Source organism: Lodderomyces elongisporus, chromosome 5 (genome assembly GCF_030384665.1).
Source record: "Lodderomyces elongisporus chromosome 5, complete sequence".
Taxonomy (NCBI): Eukaryota; Fungi; Ascomycota; class Pichiomycetes; order Serinales; family Debaryomycetaceae; genus Lodderomyces; species Lodderomyces elongisporus.
In genome coordinates, this window is record NC_083677.1 from 1518103 (window position 1) to 1534043 (window position 15941).

A 15941-nucleotide genomic window follows, 5' to 3' on the forward strand; every position below is an offset into this window, starting at 1 on the left:
GGGGGGGAAGGGAGGGGGGTTGAATTGAGGGAGAAAGAAAGAAAATGAACTGAAAGTAGGTGGTTTAGTGCGTAAGCGTGTGCGTCAAAAACACAAAAGGATCAAAAATTAATCTGAATTCAGTAAATATTATATGTACATATTTTTTTTTTCTTCCCTTTTTTTTTTGACATTTCTAAGCTTTTAATTAACGTAATAAATCTTGAAAACCATAGCCACTTCCACTCAAATCATTGTCGAAAACAATCATTGAATTACCATTGAACATTTTGCTTGATACAGAGCTTTTACTTGTTAAGCAAAGTCTGAGTGTACAAATTGGTTTAGAACAACATCAACAACAACAACAACAACAAAACAAACCCAATATCAACACTTTTTTTTTTCACAATTCAAAGCACAAGTTTCTTGAGTTTGAAAGTGCAAATCCTTAGAATTATAATAAGAAAAAGAATAGTGAACGTCTTCAGTTGCAAAAGGCTTCAAAACAAAACTAGTTTACACCAGTCTGGAAATAGAAAAGGTTTTTTTTTTTCCTACGCTCAGATATCTCTAAAGTGGCACCCCATATATATATAAAGAAAAGAAAAGGTCCAATAGATATTACGCCATGGAACTGCACGCTTGGAACTCAACTTTTTCACCAGATAATCAACAAATTCAGCAGCTTCCACCTCACCTCCAAATTCAAAGTCAGGCTAATGACATTAACATTAATACTGGACAGGTGCTGGGAAAATCGCCATTTTTTCCTGAAATAGAGACCCAATCGATAAACTCGGCTCATCACAGTGTTCACTCTGCATCTAATCACTCCACGCCAGCCGCTCAAATTACCAACAACAACAACAACAACAATATTGTCAACAATAGCGGCAACAGCAATGGGAATTATTTAAATGCCAACTTGCAATTCACTCCACAACAGCAACAACAGCAACAGCAGCAACAGCAGCAACAGCAGCAACAGCAACAACAACAGGTAGGAGCTGGTGGTCAGATACTGCTGGTAGGATCTAACCCTGGTACCTACAGTGAATCAGAACAACTATTTTTACAACAACTCGAGCAGAATCTTTACGATCATGAGCTGCTGTATAATATACATGACGGTGGTAATGGTAGCGTAGGACCAAGTCAAGGAAGTACTCCCTTTCATTTAGATGCAATTCTGCATCAACAGCATCCTCTACAACTTCAACTGCAACAACATCGAGTACAACAGCAACAGCAGCAGCAACAACAACAGCAACAACAGCAGCAGCAGCAGCAGCAGCAGTCATTAACAACAGCAGCAGATCAACATCTTCTTCTTCATCAGCAACAACGAGAGGTGTACCGCCCACAACAATTTACACGACATGAGATTCTATCAAAAAAAAGCACACCATTTAAGGAAATAGATTATTCAAGAGAAGGAAGTAAACTGAACCACAGTACACCAAGCGAAATTTCATACAATCAACATCAACACCTGCAAGAATACCTGCAACAACGTCCACTTTCCCAACAAGCTCACCATCTGCAAGGTAATCTGCAATTTCAACCCGATCCCAGTTCATTGCAACAACAACAACAACAACAACCACAACAACAACAACATTATCATCAAAACCAGCACCTCCCCCTCCAACAACATCAACAACAACAACCGCAGCCATATGAATTTTCATTGGACAATTTAAATTTTCTTATTCCCGAGGATTTCAACTTTGACGAGACCCACAACGAAACGACTTCTTCGTCGTCCGCCTTTCCTCCCAATGTGCCCACTGAACAAACGCCGGCTCTTTTAGCTATAAACCAGATACGAAAAGCTGAGATGGCTTCTGGTATTCATGGACATGAGCAAGGTCACACTGGCCAAAGCCAAAGCCAAAGCCGAAATCAAAGCCATGAATTTGAATCTCCTGTCCTACCCGGGCAGAATGAGAAGCTGTTCAATCATCAACATTTGTATCACAAACAAACTTCTGAAAATAGAGTATTTACGACAATACGCAACTCTATACTGGATCCACCACAACATGTACGGCCTGAAGCAGTGTTTACACCACTCGTGAGTCCAGCCATCACGCCATTAGAAAGAGCAGCTACGGGGCAAGCACCTGCGCATATTAATTTCGAGCCATTGACATCTCCAGCATTGAATGCCCAACAACCATCTTCTTCTTCTACTTCTTCTTCAACAGCAATAACAACAACAACAACAACAACAACAAACCCCAATACCAATAGTGTTGGTAATGATAAGAGAAGAACGTCAAGTTCAATGTATGCGCCAGCCTCAACAGAGGAACAGAAATCTACAAAGCGAAGAACTCCTCATAGTACTCCTGTTTTGAATGCAGTAAACAAAAGTTATACTTCGCCCTCAGTAAAGCCACGTTTGAGCAATTCTTCATCGTACAACAATGGAATGCAAAAATTACCAGAGGCTTCTGTTGATAATGTGCAACAACACGATAGCACCATGCTTCCACCAAGTGGAAGACCAATTACAGTAAATAAAACGCCACTCATGGGGTTCACAATGGGTAAATTAGCCGAAGAGGAGCTTAACAATAATCCCAAAAATAACAAAAATAACAAAAATAAAAAGAATAAAAATTATAGAAACGATCAAGAAGAAGAAGGAGCAGAAGAAGCAGAAGAAGACGGGTATGATGATAATATTAATAATAATAATCATAATTATGATACAAAAGATTTCGACGGTAGTGACGGGAAAGCTAGTGCTGATAATGTTGGCGATATTTCGAAAAACTCAATGCTGCGTAAATCAAGCATCAAAAAGCCAAAATCAGTGTCTCGTAAATCGTCAACATCAAAACATAGATCTATGTCATCTTCGTCACTGGCCAGTTCCACGACATCATCTCCAAAGTTTACAAAGAAACCAGAGAAGCTCGCTTCTAAAAAGGCATCACATAAGATTGCTGAGCAAGGTCGGAGAAATAGGATGAATGTTGCAATTGCCGAATTGACGGCATTGATACCGCAAGCGTATCACGATGAAGTGGCTATTCCTTCCAAGGCAACAACAGTAGAGTTGGCCTCTAAGTATATTACTTTCTTGTTGGGGGAAATTGACGAGTTGACAAAGGGTAATCTGGGCGAAAGAAGAGGGAAACAGGAAGAAAACAAGTGGGAAGAGGATACAACCAAAGAAAGAGAGAAGAAGAAGAATAATAATAATAACAATAGCAGTAAGAATGATGGTAAGAAGGATGATAAGAACGTGGATGAAGATGAGAATATTGACGAGGATCTAGAAGTGACCGAAAAAGTGGAGGAGAGTGTGAAAGTTGAGAAAGACCGGAATTAAATAGTAGATATAGAGATGTAAGTTTAAATTGTTATTGCAATGTAAGTTGAACCATAGCTTTTTTTCAAGTAAAAAACAAATGTTTGGAAGTACTAAACTGAATTTGATTTATTTCGATTGAATTGAATTGAATTGAATTGAAGTATTGATGGTTGATATTGGTAGCACTCAATTTCGAGACTTGAGTTTTTTCATTGCGCTTGTAGAAAGTTGACAACAAGTCGAAAAAGCAAAAAAAAAAAAAAAAAAAAAAAACATAAAAGAAACGAAATGAAAAACTGACACGCACACACACACACACACACACAACGACAACATAACACAACACAACACACAAAATACATTTTCACCGTTTACTGGCCCTCTCCACCAACCACCAACTACCAACTTTGATCCTTTGAATCCACATTCACATTTACACTCACATTCAGCTATACTGCCACTACCACCAATACCACCATCAGATCTTGCTCTACACTTTCAACTATGAACTTTGAAGAGGCGGAAGACATCAATGGTGTCAGATTTGCTTGGAATGCGTTTCCCTCAACAAAAGCTGAGGCTGGCAAGATTGTTGTCCCCACAGGTGCTTTGTATACACCTTTAAAACAACGCGAAGATCTCCCCATTGCTGCATACGATCCCGTTTACTGTTCCAACCAATCATGTAAATCTATTTTGAACCCATACTGTGCAGTTGATCCAAATGGGTTCTGGAGATGTCCACTTTGTCAAGGTAGAAACTCCTTGCCTGCTCATTACCATGGTATTAATGCGGAGAATTTACCATTGGAATTGCAAAACACTAGCTCCACAGTCGAGTATATTACTGCTAGACCAGTTCAAAATCCACCAATTTTCACTTTTGTGATTGATTTGTGTCAAGATGAAGAAAATTTGAAAGCATTGATTGAGGATGTCATTGTCAGTTTTAACTACTTGCCACCAAATGCATTGGTTGGGTTGATCACTTATGGAACTATGGTTCAAGTACACGATTTGGGATCAGAAAAAATTAACAAGAGCTATATTTTTCGTGGTGACAAGGAATACACCGATAAACAAATTAGTGATATGCTAAACAGACCCGTGGCACCAGTGTTGAACCAACAACAACAACAGCAGCAGCAGCAGCAGCCATTGCAACAGCAACAACAATTGGCAAACTCACTTACTAGATTCTTTTTGCCCTTGGAGGATGTTGAGTTTCAATTGACTTCACTTTTGGAAGGGTTGAATAGAGATCCATGGGCAGTTGCCAATGGTGCAAGACCATTAAGATCAACTGGTTCCGCTTTAAATGTTGCGATTAGTCTTTTAGGCTTAACCTTTCCTGGTTTTGGTGCAAGGGTTATGTTATTTGCTGCAGGCCCAGGTACGTTGAACCCGGGATTGATTGTGGGTAATCAATTGAAAGAGCCAATTAGATCGCACTCGGATATTGACAAGGATAATGCTAAGCATTTCAAGAAAGCTGCCAAGTTTTACGATGCATTGGCTGCAAAGGCAGTCAAGAACTGTCATACTGTTGATATCTTTGCTGGTTGTTATGACCAGATTGGTTTGTTGGAAATGAAAAACTTGTGCAATAACACTGGTGGTACTATGTTGCTTTCCGATGCGTTCACTACCTCGATTTTCAAGAGATCATTTTTGAGATTGTTCAACAAGGATGAAGAAGGGTACTTGCTTATGGGATTTAATGGTACTTTTGAAATCAGAACCTCGAAGGAATTAAAGGTTAGTGGATTAATTGGTAATGCTTCTTCTTTGGGTGTCAAGACCTCTAATGTTTCTGAAAATGAACTAGGAATTGGTGGCTCGTCGCATTATAGACTTTGTTCGACCTCGCCAAGACATACTTATGCTGTGTTTTTCGATGTTGCAAACACGCAACAACTTCCACCCACGGCGCAAAGTTATATCCAGTTTATCACGCACTACCAACATTCGAGCGGTACTTATAGAATTAGAGTTACTACAGTTTCTAATTACCTTACATCGGATGAGCAATCATTGACCAATTCATTTGACCAGGAAGCTGCGGCAGTGATTATGGCACGTGTGACTATATTTAAATCGGAGCAGGATGATGGTGCCGATGTGCTTAGATGGGTTGATCGTATGCTTATACGTCTCTGTCAGAAATTTGCTGATTATAGAAAAGATCAAGAAGAGAGTTTCCGGTTGGGACCACAGTTCCAGTTGTATCCGCAATTTATTTACTATTTGCGAAGATCTCAATTCTTACAAGTGTTCAATAACTCACCTGACGAAACAGCCTTCTATAGACATGTGTTACTCACAGAGGATGCCAATAACTCGCTCATTATGATCCAACCTACATTGACGTCATTTACCTTGGATGGAGAACCAGAAGCTGTACTTTTGGACTCTGTTTCGATCAAGGATGATAGAATCTTACTTCTTGACACTTTTTTCCATATTTTGATTTTCCACGGTAAAACAATTTCGGCCTGGCGTAAGGCCAAGTACCAAGAGCAAGAGGAGTATGCCAATTTCAAGCAATTGCTTGATGAGCCTAAACAAGAGGCGGCAGAGTTGCTTGCGGATAGATACCCCTTACCAAGGTTTATTGATACTGAGGAGGGTGGATCACAAGCTAGGTTTTTGTATTCCAAATTGAATCCTAGTGTCACATACAACACAAATGAGATGATTGGTGGGCCAGGAATGGGTGGTGCTGGGGGTGCGATTGTTTTGACTGATGATGTTAGTTTACAAGTGTTTATGAGCCATTTGCAAAAACTAGTTGTTAGTGGCTCAAGCTAATAGGGGACGAGAAGAAGAAGAAGAAGAAGAAGAAGAAGAGGAAGGAGAAGCCAAAAAAAAAAAGATGAAAAAAATTTGGAAGAGATGGCGTGTAAAGTATAGATGGTGTATACAAAATAAAACAAAAGGATGAAATGAAATAAAAATTAAATAAAATTAAAATTGAAACTAAAAGAGAAGGAGAATATGATATACGATAAAGAATATAAGTGTTGATAACAAGACTTTATGGCTAAATTGTATAATCGTCTACTTTTGAGAGAAATTGGTAAATTAGGGAAAACTCTGGGCTTAGTATCTTGTGCACCCAGCTCGCGTGCTAAGATAAAATATAGAGCCTGATAGTCAAGATAAAGATTTTACGACGCCATGGCCCGAAATATTTAAAAAATAAAATAAAAAATAATGAAAAATAAAAAATATAGTAAAAGAAGAAGAAGAAATAGGTCCCTTCATTACCTAAAAGAGCCTCTACTACTCCCTTTGATCCTAATAATTCCTTTCAACTTCTTCAATGTTTCCCAGTCTTCAGCCAAAAATTTACCCATATCTCTCTCCAATTCTCCTCAATTCTCCTCAATTCTTCTCAGTTTTTTTTCCCCAAATCTCTCCAATAATATTTATTCTTCATCAAGTTAATTGTTAGGTTTAGGTTTTGTAACTAGTTTCGGATATCGCCGTGAGACTTTGTTTTTTGTGTAATTATAGTGCGTCACGAGCTAGCCAATTACAAATGGGAATTTCGCAGCTTTTGATCTTTGATAAGAAAAGCCAATATACCTTAAGCAACAAAGCGGTTAAATGGGGTGAAAGATGGGACAACAAGTGGGACAACAAATGGGACAGCTGTTTTAAGTGAAATTTTAGTATAAGGGAGCAAAAACAAAACAAAATGAATCAAGAAAACAAGAGTAAAAAAGACATAGATACATTATAGAAAAAAAGTAAATATAATTAGTATACACTATACTAATAACAGAAACTACTACTGATAAAGCAAGATGTTACTGTTACAAAATGTATTGTAGAATCTCGGTCAAATCCTTAACCTGGACCGCTCGTATTGAACGCTCTAAGACTAGATTCTTCAAAGAGTATTCTCATCAAAAGCAGAAGGGCATTTGAGATCATTACTTCTTATTGTTCTGTTTTGCTTTATTTTGTCAATTCTTCATGTCGTTTAGATGATAACCTTTTTTGCTTCCTCAACGGAATTTCTTTGTTTGGGAAAACGAAAAAAATAAAAATTTATTTTAATTTATTTTAATTTAATTCTCTCTCTCTCTCTTTTTTTTTCGTCTTTGTCTTTGTCTTTGTTTTGCTTTGTTCTGTGTCGTTGACTTTGCACCAGGTTCGACGGCACAGCAATTTAGTCATGGAAATGCCCCTCTTTCTCCTCAATTCAATAGTGTCAGCAACAATGCAAAGGGTGTACATGAGGAGGGGGTTGAGGACAATGCATTTGAGCATTAGCTTTAAAGAAGAAAAAAAGAGAAAGAGAAAGAGAAAGAGAAAGCTTTAATTTCCTTTGTTTCTTTGCTCTTTGCTCTAAATAAGATGACGTGTGACTCCCAGCTGATAACCATTGCGCTGACACTATTGTTTAAACTATTAACACCAACAGTACTAAAGGCTTTCTTTTTCTTCTCCTCCTCCTCCTCCTCCTCCTCCTTCTTTTTCTTTTGGCTATGACTGGGCAAGGACAAAGTTCTTGGATAGAATATGTTGCTGTGCATGCGCAGAAAAGAGAGAAAAAAAAATTAAGAAAAACTTTTTATTTTTTTTTTTGAAATTGAAATTGAAATTGAAAAATTGAATACTTTTGGTTTCCAGATAACAAAACATCGGAGATGTCCTCTTATCTTTCAAGGCTTATATGACGACTGATCTTCCATCCGCCCACTTTCTTCTACACACACACACACACAAAGAGAGAGTGTGTGAGACACGCGCCGCCTTAACTTCCCTTTCTCTCTCTTTCTCTCTCTCCTGTACCATGCTTTAACACTTTTGATTAACACTTCTAATTGTTTCTTATCAGATACAGGAGTTTCACTGATGCTTATTACATCATTAGGCAGCTGAGCATAGTCAAGGAGAAGATGAGTTTATTGGTTTTTCAATATATAAATAATCTACATTTCCTTTCTTTTTACAAATATTGGCAACCGTTGAAACTCCATCAATCCTAAAACAATATCAACTACTACTACTACTACTACTACTACTACTACTACTGCTACTACTGTTATTATAAGTAACTGAATCTTATATCACCATCACTACTATAACAACAGTTACTACTTCTTCTCCTCTCCTTGACCATGTACAACTTCAAGGCTACCATCACGCGAATGGTTCGCAAATGGACCACTAAGGATGGTCTCGTTGGTGACTACGACTACAAATATCTATTCACCCCAGATATCCCATTCGTCTCCAAAGAACCAAAGACACAGCCATTCTTTGGTCTCAATTCAGACATGCCCATTTTATTGGGTGCGCTTTTAGGGTTGCAACACGCATTGGCCATGATTGGTGGACTTGTCTCCCCGCCCATATTAATTAGTTCAGCTGCAAACTTGAGCGCAGAAACTCAACAATATCTAGTGTCAACAGTGTTGATTGTCTCGGCCATTTTGTCATGTATCCAAATCACTAGATTTCACATCATTGGTACACCATACTATTTAGGAACTGGTCTCTTGTCAGTTTGTGGTCCTTCGTTTGCTACATTGGCCGTTACCAACAACGCCTTCCCCATGATGTACACTGCCGGCGTTTGCCCCGTTGCCGATGACGGCACTCACTTACCATGCCCCGATGGATATGGTAAGATCTTGGCCAGCGCTATAGTATGCGGTTTACTCGAAATCTTGCTTTCATTCATGCCTGCGAAAATCTTGCAAAAAGTGTTTCCCCCATTGGTGACCGGTCCCGTGGTCACTTTGATTGGTGTACACTTGTTGGAAACAGGCTTTGAAGACTGGGTTGGTGGTTCTGGTTGTGTTGGAGACACATGTACCATGGGTAAATTCTCCAAACCATGGGGATCGGCACAGTTTATTGGTTTGGGCTTTTTGGTTTACGTTTCAATCATCTTGGCTGAAAAGTTTGGTGCACCAATCATGAAGAGTTGTGCAGTCATTGTTGGTTTACTTGTTGGATGTATTGTTGCAGCTGCTTGTGGCTACTTTGACTCTTCAACTATCTCTGCTGCAAAGACTGCAAGTTTCATTTGGGTCGAGACTTTTAAATTGGAAGTTTACGGCCCAGCAATACTTCCATTCTTAGCCGTGTATGTGGTTTTGATGATGGAGGCTATTGGTGATATCACTGCAACATCGGATGTTTCGAGATTGGAAGTCGAGGGTGAAGTTTACGACTCACGTATCCAAGGTGGTATCCTTGCAGACGGTCTCAATGGAATCTTGGCAGGCTTGATGACTGTGACGCCAATGTCTGTTTTTGCTCAAAATAATGGTGTTATTGCCATTACCAAGTGTGCCAACCGTGTTGCCGGGTACTGGTGTGCCTTTTTTCTTTTGATCATGGGAATCTTTGCTAAATTCGCTGCTGCTATTGTCTCGATCCCTAAGCCAGTGCTTGGTGGAATGACAAGTTTCCTTTTCACTTCGGTGATGATCTCAGGTATCAAGATTATCTCATCTACTGAGTTCACCAGACGTGACCGTTTTGTGCTCACTGCTGCCGTCTTGCCTGGTTTGGGTGCAACCTTGGTTCCAACATGGTTTGACAATGTATTCACTTATTCAGGTGACAACCACGCTCTCACAGGGTTCTTTAACGCCATTGTACTTGTTATGGAGTCGGGTTTTGCAGTCACCGGTATTATTGGTGTTATCTTGAACCTTGTGTTGCCACAAGTATACGATGATGTGGAGGAAGTTAATGAATTGGTGTTGGAAACGGTTGGATCAGCTGACGAACACGCAAGAGAGGAATATGCTAGAAAAGAAGGAATCACTTTGGAACAGCTAAAGAGTAACATATCGCACCAAAAGGGTTCCGGCACGACTATCATCCACTCAGCTGATGGGATGCCTGATCTAGCTTAAACGCCAAAGACAGAGAGGCAAGACCTCTTTGCCTTACCTTGGCTAACCTGAGCTGGGCTAACCTGAGCTGACCTAATCTAACTTTATCTAACTTTATCTCGTCACAATCATTATCGTCGACTCTTGTGAAGAGGTTTTACATACTTGATTTTTTGTATATTATTTATTTTCAGTTCGTGATTGATTACATAGTTTTCTTTTTTTTCTTTTATAAACAAGATATTACTTTGCTTGGTGCAAAAAGGAAATATAGAAACAAAATGGAAGTAGAAAAAGAAGAAGAGGAAGAAAAGGATAACTATTTTAATATTGCCTCTTATTATTATCTATTTTTTTATTTGCTTGAGAATAGGAAAACAAAATTTTGTCATATACCTTATTGGTCAAACTCATCACTAGTATTCTTGTCCAGTTCAAAAGTATAGTCAAAGACAAAGGGTTCTTTTTACCCATTTGAGTTTACTTTGACGAAATGGTATATTGCTTTGTTTTTTATTTATTTTGGTTTGGTTTGGACCGAGGTGCGTCGGACCTTTGGCCGGTTACCGGTGCATCCTCACCGCAATACTGTGTTTGTATGTATGCTTGTGTATGTGTGTGTGCGTGTGTGCGTGTGTGTGTGTGTCCTATCTTGCACCATGCTTCACAACAATAGATTCATAGTTTACTGCATCCACCACCACACATCGAGGCTTACCCCAGAAAGAGAAAAAGAAATTTATAATCTATAATCCAATTTTTCAAATTTACACATTCTTCTCTTTTTTTTCTTTCTTTTCTCTTTTACTTTCTTCAAAATTGTTGTTCTTTTTTTAATATAATCTTTTCGGAAGTGGTACTACAGAGTTCTTGAATCTAAGACATGGGACTTGTTGATGCTTCGTTGGCTTTGCCATATAAACCACGCTCCAAGACTGTGCTTCCTTTGCACGTAATCCTCCAACTAACACAATTGCTCAAAAAATCTGTCTTTAGCAGAAAATTTTACCAAGAAATTAACGACAAGGTTCTTTCCAAAACATCTACAGTGGATCAGAACCTTTATTTTCTATGCTACTTTTCGTTATTGATCTCCGCAATTCTCAATAACAAATACAATATCTTGCAATTTTTGCGTGAACAACGATACAAACTACTTCAGATAGTAAAGAGTGGTGCAGGTAAGTTGGGAGTGAACACATCTGAAAGTAAGATATTGAACCAACCCAAACCAGTACCAGTGCCCGAGTCACAGCAGAAACCTTCGCAACTTGCATTTCATTTAAAGAAAATTAACTCCTACCTTGCCGATGTGCGTATTTTTAATAGATTGACGGACTCCATCAAATACATGCCATGGGCTATTGACGAGTTCCAATCATGGCGCAACCCCAGCGCCACTACACCCAAGGTTGACAGATTTGTCAATTTTGTCCAAGCAGTAAATTGTATCGTTTTGGAATTATTTGAAAATGCAGGCTGGCTTACAGACCACGACTGGGTCGGTACGGGTGATAATCCATATTGGTGTATTGAAACTTATATATGGTGTTGCCGTGTATGGGGTGCCTACTTGGTAATTGAGATTGTCGAATTGTTGAGAAGAACACCTGTGAGTAAATGGAGCAACAAAACGTGGCAGATTACATTGTTTAAAAATGCAATTCAATTGCCATTGGTCTTGCATTGGTGCTTAAGAGACGGATGTTTGACTCCCTTCTGGGTTGGTTTATGTGGATGTGGCGCTTCATGGTGGAACTTTAAAGATATGTGGAAATCAATAGACTTGTCATAGAAACCGGCCCTACTCTATATTATTGAACTATTTATTTTTATTCTTATATATCTCCCGTCATTCTTTCCGTTCTTTTTTATTCTTTCCTATCTTTCCTTACTTTTTTTACTTTTTTTACTTTTCTTACTTTTCTTTCTTTACCTATTTTACTTCTTAGCTACTCACTTACTTATTTACTAACTTATTTGACTGATTGTTTATTATTTAAACTGAATAATCATTTATTCGCAACAACACATAAACTTACAAATGAAAAGTACAAACATACAAAGCACTCCATGCACACACACACACCCCTAATCCTCCTCTTCCTCCTCCTCTTCCTCTTTTCTCAAGCTGAGCATCTGAGATTATTCTAATCGTAAGCAGAATGGCGATCGGCCTTGGCAGCTTTCTTTTCCATTTCATCCCAGTCTTCACCACTTTCTTCACTTTCTGCTTCACTATCACTACCCGAGAAATCACTTCCATCCTCATCACTAGCATAGTCGTCTTCACTCTCACTTTCATCCTGTGGATCTTCGTCACTTGCTTCAAACTCACTCTCTTCATCTTCCTCATCACTCTCATCAGACTCACCGGTACCTGTTAAGAATGACCATCCACCATCAAGGAAAAATTGGTATGGATCTGCTTGAACCGTTTTGATAATCTGTGCCCAATTCAAATTCATTTGACCTTCACTGAGCGGGATATCAACATTTGTCAACCACGACTTGACATCCTCAAGTAACTCCATTGGAATTGTATTGATATGCACCACAGGCTTGGCAAAGTCTTTAAACACAAACACCAAGTCGAAATTCTTTAATCCAAATTGCACTCTTTCCAAATGCGCAATCTCGACTTCTTCCAAAGTCACAACCAAATATGGTGGGTCAATCAATTGTACAAGACAATCTCTTGTAGGAATACACAACACAGATGATCTAAATGGAACACCTTGGAATCCCAATTCTCTAAATGGGATATCCAAATCCACCAATCCATTAGAGGAATCTGCAATCAATTCGGCAAATTGCTTAAATTCTTTATCCAATAATGCCTTGCGTCTTCTTTCTTCTTGCTCTTGTTGCAATTCGTCTTCATCCCCATATCTGTACTTTCTCTTTCTACCTCCAGTCTCATCGAATGCCATGTCACTTGCTTCTCTGTAAAATTGCAAATCAAAAGTCTTTCTCTTACCAATCATGATCGGATTCTTCAAGTGACAATGGATAAGCACAATCAATTCATCTTTACAAGGTTGAAAGAACAAGTGCTTGATGTTGGAAAACAAAACATCAATTTTTTGGTCCATCCTGAAACTAGATTGATATCGAAGACCATTCTCGTGGATTTGCAAAACACCACCAAGTTTTTTTGTGTCCGGAGTTGGTCTAACAAATACATTATCCAATTTCTTAACACGTGAGCCCTTAAACTCAATAAGATTTGCTTGTGTCACAACATCGGCCATTTGCTTTCTCTCTTGGTCTCTCTTTACTGAGTCCTTTTTCAAGTCCTGAATGGCTTTGAAAACATCAACCATTCGATCACGATCTTTGGATCTAATAGTGATCGACCTCAAGAATGTATTATCTGGCGAATCTTCATAAGGAAGCTCTACTCTTCTGGTAACATTACCACCTGCACCAGGTGAGTTGAAATTCAACCGCAAATAGGTATAATCGCCTTCTTCATTTTGCGATCCACTCTTGTATGCGTTTATATGGAATGGAACAGGACGTCCAGAAATGGGCAAAATTATGGTTTGGTTCTTGTAATCAATGTGAATTCGCAAATCAGACACACTGTTTGGAATCTGTGATTCACGCACATAAGATTCGTATTTCTTAAAAACTGGCTTGTAATCAGATGCATCTGTCGCATCAGCTTTCGAAAACCGCGCAAGCCCTTCCTGTGTTCTCTTCTCGTGCAATTTCAATTGAATTTCTTGTCTCACCTTTTCAGCATTCTTGTCGTCGGCATTGTTATTCTCATGTCTCAATTTCGATTTAAGGATCTTGGAATTGTCGCCTGCCTCGATGATTGGTTTCCTTTCTGCTTTGATTGTTGCATTCGATGATTTTGCTTGTGCATTAGTACTATTATTCGTAGCAGTGGTATTACTTGCAGATCCTTCATCTTCATCGTTGAAAAAAAATGATATTTCGGAGCGGGCTTTCGGAGAATTAGTCAACAATATAGGTTGATCAACACTGATTTTGTAAGTATCAGTAACCAAAACTGAGTATGGTTTCTTCTTTCCTCCGGGTATGTTCAGGAAACCAATGGTGAGTGATATGATCTGGCCATCGGCCAAAACCCTCTCAGATTTCGCATTGAGAATAAACGTTGAGTCTCTGAACTCAATACCGATTAACCAACCACAATTTTTGGTAAAATTGGCAGCCAAGTTAGGGTTTTCTTTATTGATAAATTCCAAAGCCCCTGCATAAACGTCCTTACCCTTTGAACCACTCTTTAACAAATTTTTGCTAATGTGTTCTTGAAGTTTGAGGAGAAAATCATAGTTGGCTTCCATTTCCTTAGTGGGGTCAATTAAGAAAGTACGACCAATATTTGAACAATACGATTTATACCTCAACCCAATCGATGCTAGAATCACACCATCTCCCACCAAGGTTTTCTCAGTTGACACAGCACTAGGTTTCAAGTCATACTCGCCACCACTTTGGATAATTGGAGAATAGCACCACTCCAAGAGCTCTGGGTCAAAGTCCTTGATTTGCTGTAAAAGACTCTTGCCCAATTTGGATTTCAAATACCACTTGTTATTCTCAATCTTGTCTTCAACTTGGTCAGTCAATTGCGCATTGGTGATTTTCTTTTCCTCATCAACAATGGTCATCATCTCATTGACAAACGAGTCCATCATCACCACGCTCGCATTAGATGCAATCTTGGTGCTTTCAAACTCGTCAGAATCCTTCATCTCCAAGGCCTTGGACACAACTAATGCCAAATCAACTTGCTTTAATCCAGAATCTTTGCTGACTTCGAGCCATTCCTCAAGGAACTTACCAGTATATTTGTCCTTGACAATTGTACCATACTCCTCGTTAACTTTTTTCATTTCATCAATCAAGTCAACAAAAAGTTGCTTGTTTTTCTCGACATCTTTGGTTCTTGTCCATAGTTCAATGGGCTCTGGGCGCTCTGTAAGGCCCTTCAAATATTTTGCTTTTCCTTCAGACGTGATGAAAATACATTTGGTTGGTGTGAAATATATAGCTGTATGGACAAACTCGTATCCTAGTAACCAGTTTTGCAAAACAGTCGATTTTTTGTAGGTATTGTCGTCATTGCGTGCTCCTACAATAACCAACCCTTGGGGGATTTTTGCCTCCGCAAGCTCACGTTGAAGGATTGACAACCTCTTGTAAAACACATTGGTATCAATATGCACATCAGACATCTTGACTTTGAAATTTATATATATATACGTATATATATATATGTATATATTTATATATATTTAATTCCTGGTTTAATTTGAAAGTTGAGCACTAAATGCCTACTGTATAAATAGCAAAACTTAAGGAAATGCGCCGGGTGATTAACAATGCTCAAAGTGTGAGTGAAAGATTGAAAAAAAAAAAAAAAAAGGTCTGGTGGTTTCCTGCCTCTCGATCTTGAACTTTTTTTTTGCTGCTGCTGCTGCTGCTGCTGCTCTGTTTGTCTGTATGTCTCTGTCTCTCTTATTCTTTGTCGTTCACTTTCTCTATACGCTTCTATCAACAGCCGTGACAAATGTCGTGTCGTAGATTTATCGTGACACTGACGCGTTCCGTTTCTTTTTTTGTATTTTTTTTGCTATTGCAGAATTTAAAATTTTATTTTCAATAACATCAAGTAGAGGCGCGTTGTTTTCAAATTGGAATTTGTAATTTCCAAACTACAAAATTAATAGATGTAAAATTTAATAACAAGCAAAAATAAACATAGAAATAAACATAGAAAT

The 15941-nt window shown here is 38.7% G+C and overlaps 5 protein-coding genes across 5 annotated transcripts; 4 read left to right on the forward strand and 1 right to left on the reverse strand. All coding sequences in view use genetic code 12, as the record gives it.

The window, feature by feature from the left end:
• Nucleotides 1–610: 610 nt before the first annotated feature.
• On the forward strand, nt 611–3328 carry PHO4 (phosphate-sensing transcription factor; the record flags this gene model as incomplete). The annotated part of the gene is made up of 1 exon (XM_001523065.1): nt 611–3328. The coding sequence occupies one exon, from the start codon at nt 611–613 to the stop codon at nt 3326–3328; it is 2718 nt and encodes a 905-aa protein (XP_001523115.2).
• Nucleotides 3329–3814: 486 nt separating this feature from the next.
• Nucleotides 3815–6121, forward strand: SEC23 (GTPase-activating protein S23; the record flags this gene model as incomplete). Its single annotated transcript, XM_001523066.1, has 1 exon — nt 3815–6121. The coding sequence occupies one exon, from the start codon at nt 3815–3817 to the stop codon at nt 6119–6121; it is 2307 nt and encodes a 768-aa protein (XP_001523116.1).
• A 2354-nt stretch (nt 6122–8475) lies between these two features.
• Nucleotides 8476–10200, forward strand: PVL30_004420 (uncharacterized protein; the record flags this gene model as incomplete). The annotated part of the gene is made up of 1 exon (XM_001523067.2): nt 8476–10200. One exon carries the CDS (start codon nt 8476–8478, stop codon nt 10198–10200), a length of 1725 nt encoding a protein of 574 aa, XP_001523117.2.
• An 862-nt stretch (nt 10201–11062) lies between these two features.
• On the forward strand, nt 11063–11974 carry PVL30_004421 (uncharacterized protein; the record flags this gene model as incomplete). The annotated part of the gene is made up of 1 exon (XM_001523068.1): nt 11063–11974. The coding sequence occupies one exon, from the start codon at nt 11063–11065 to the stop codon at nt 11972–11974; it is 912 nt and encodes a 303-aa protein (XP_001523118.1).
• A 355-nt stretch (nt 11975–12329) lies between these two features.
• CDC68 (chromatin-remodeling protein) lies at nt 12330–15395 on the reverse strand (the record flags this gene model as incomplete). Its single annotated transcript, XM_001523069.1, has 1 exon — nt 12330–15395. The coding sequence occupies one exon, from the start codon at nt 15393–15395 to the stop codon at nt 12330–12332; it is 3066 nt and encodes a 1021-aa protein (XP_001523119.2).
• Between the last annotated feature and the right edge of the window lie 546 nt (nt 15396–15941).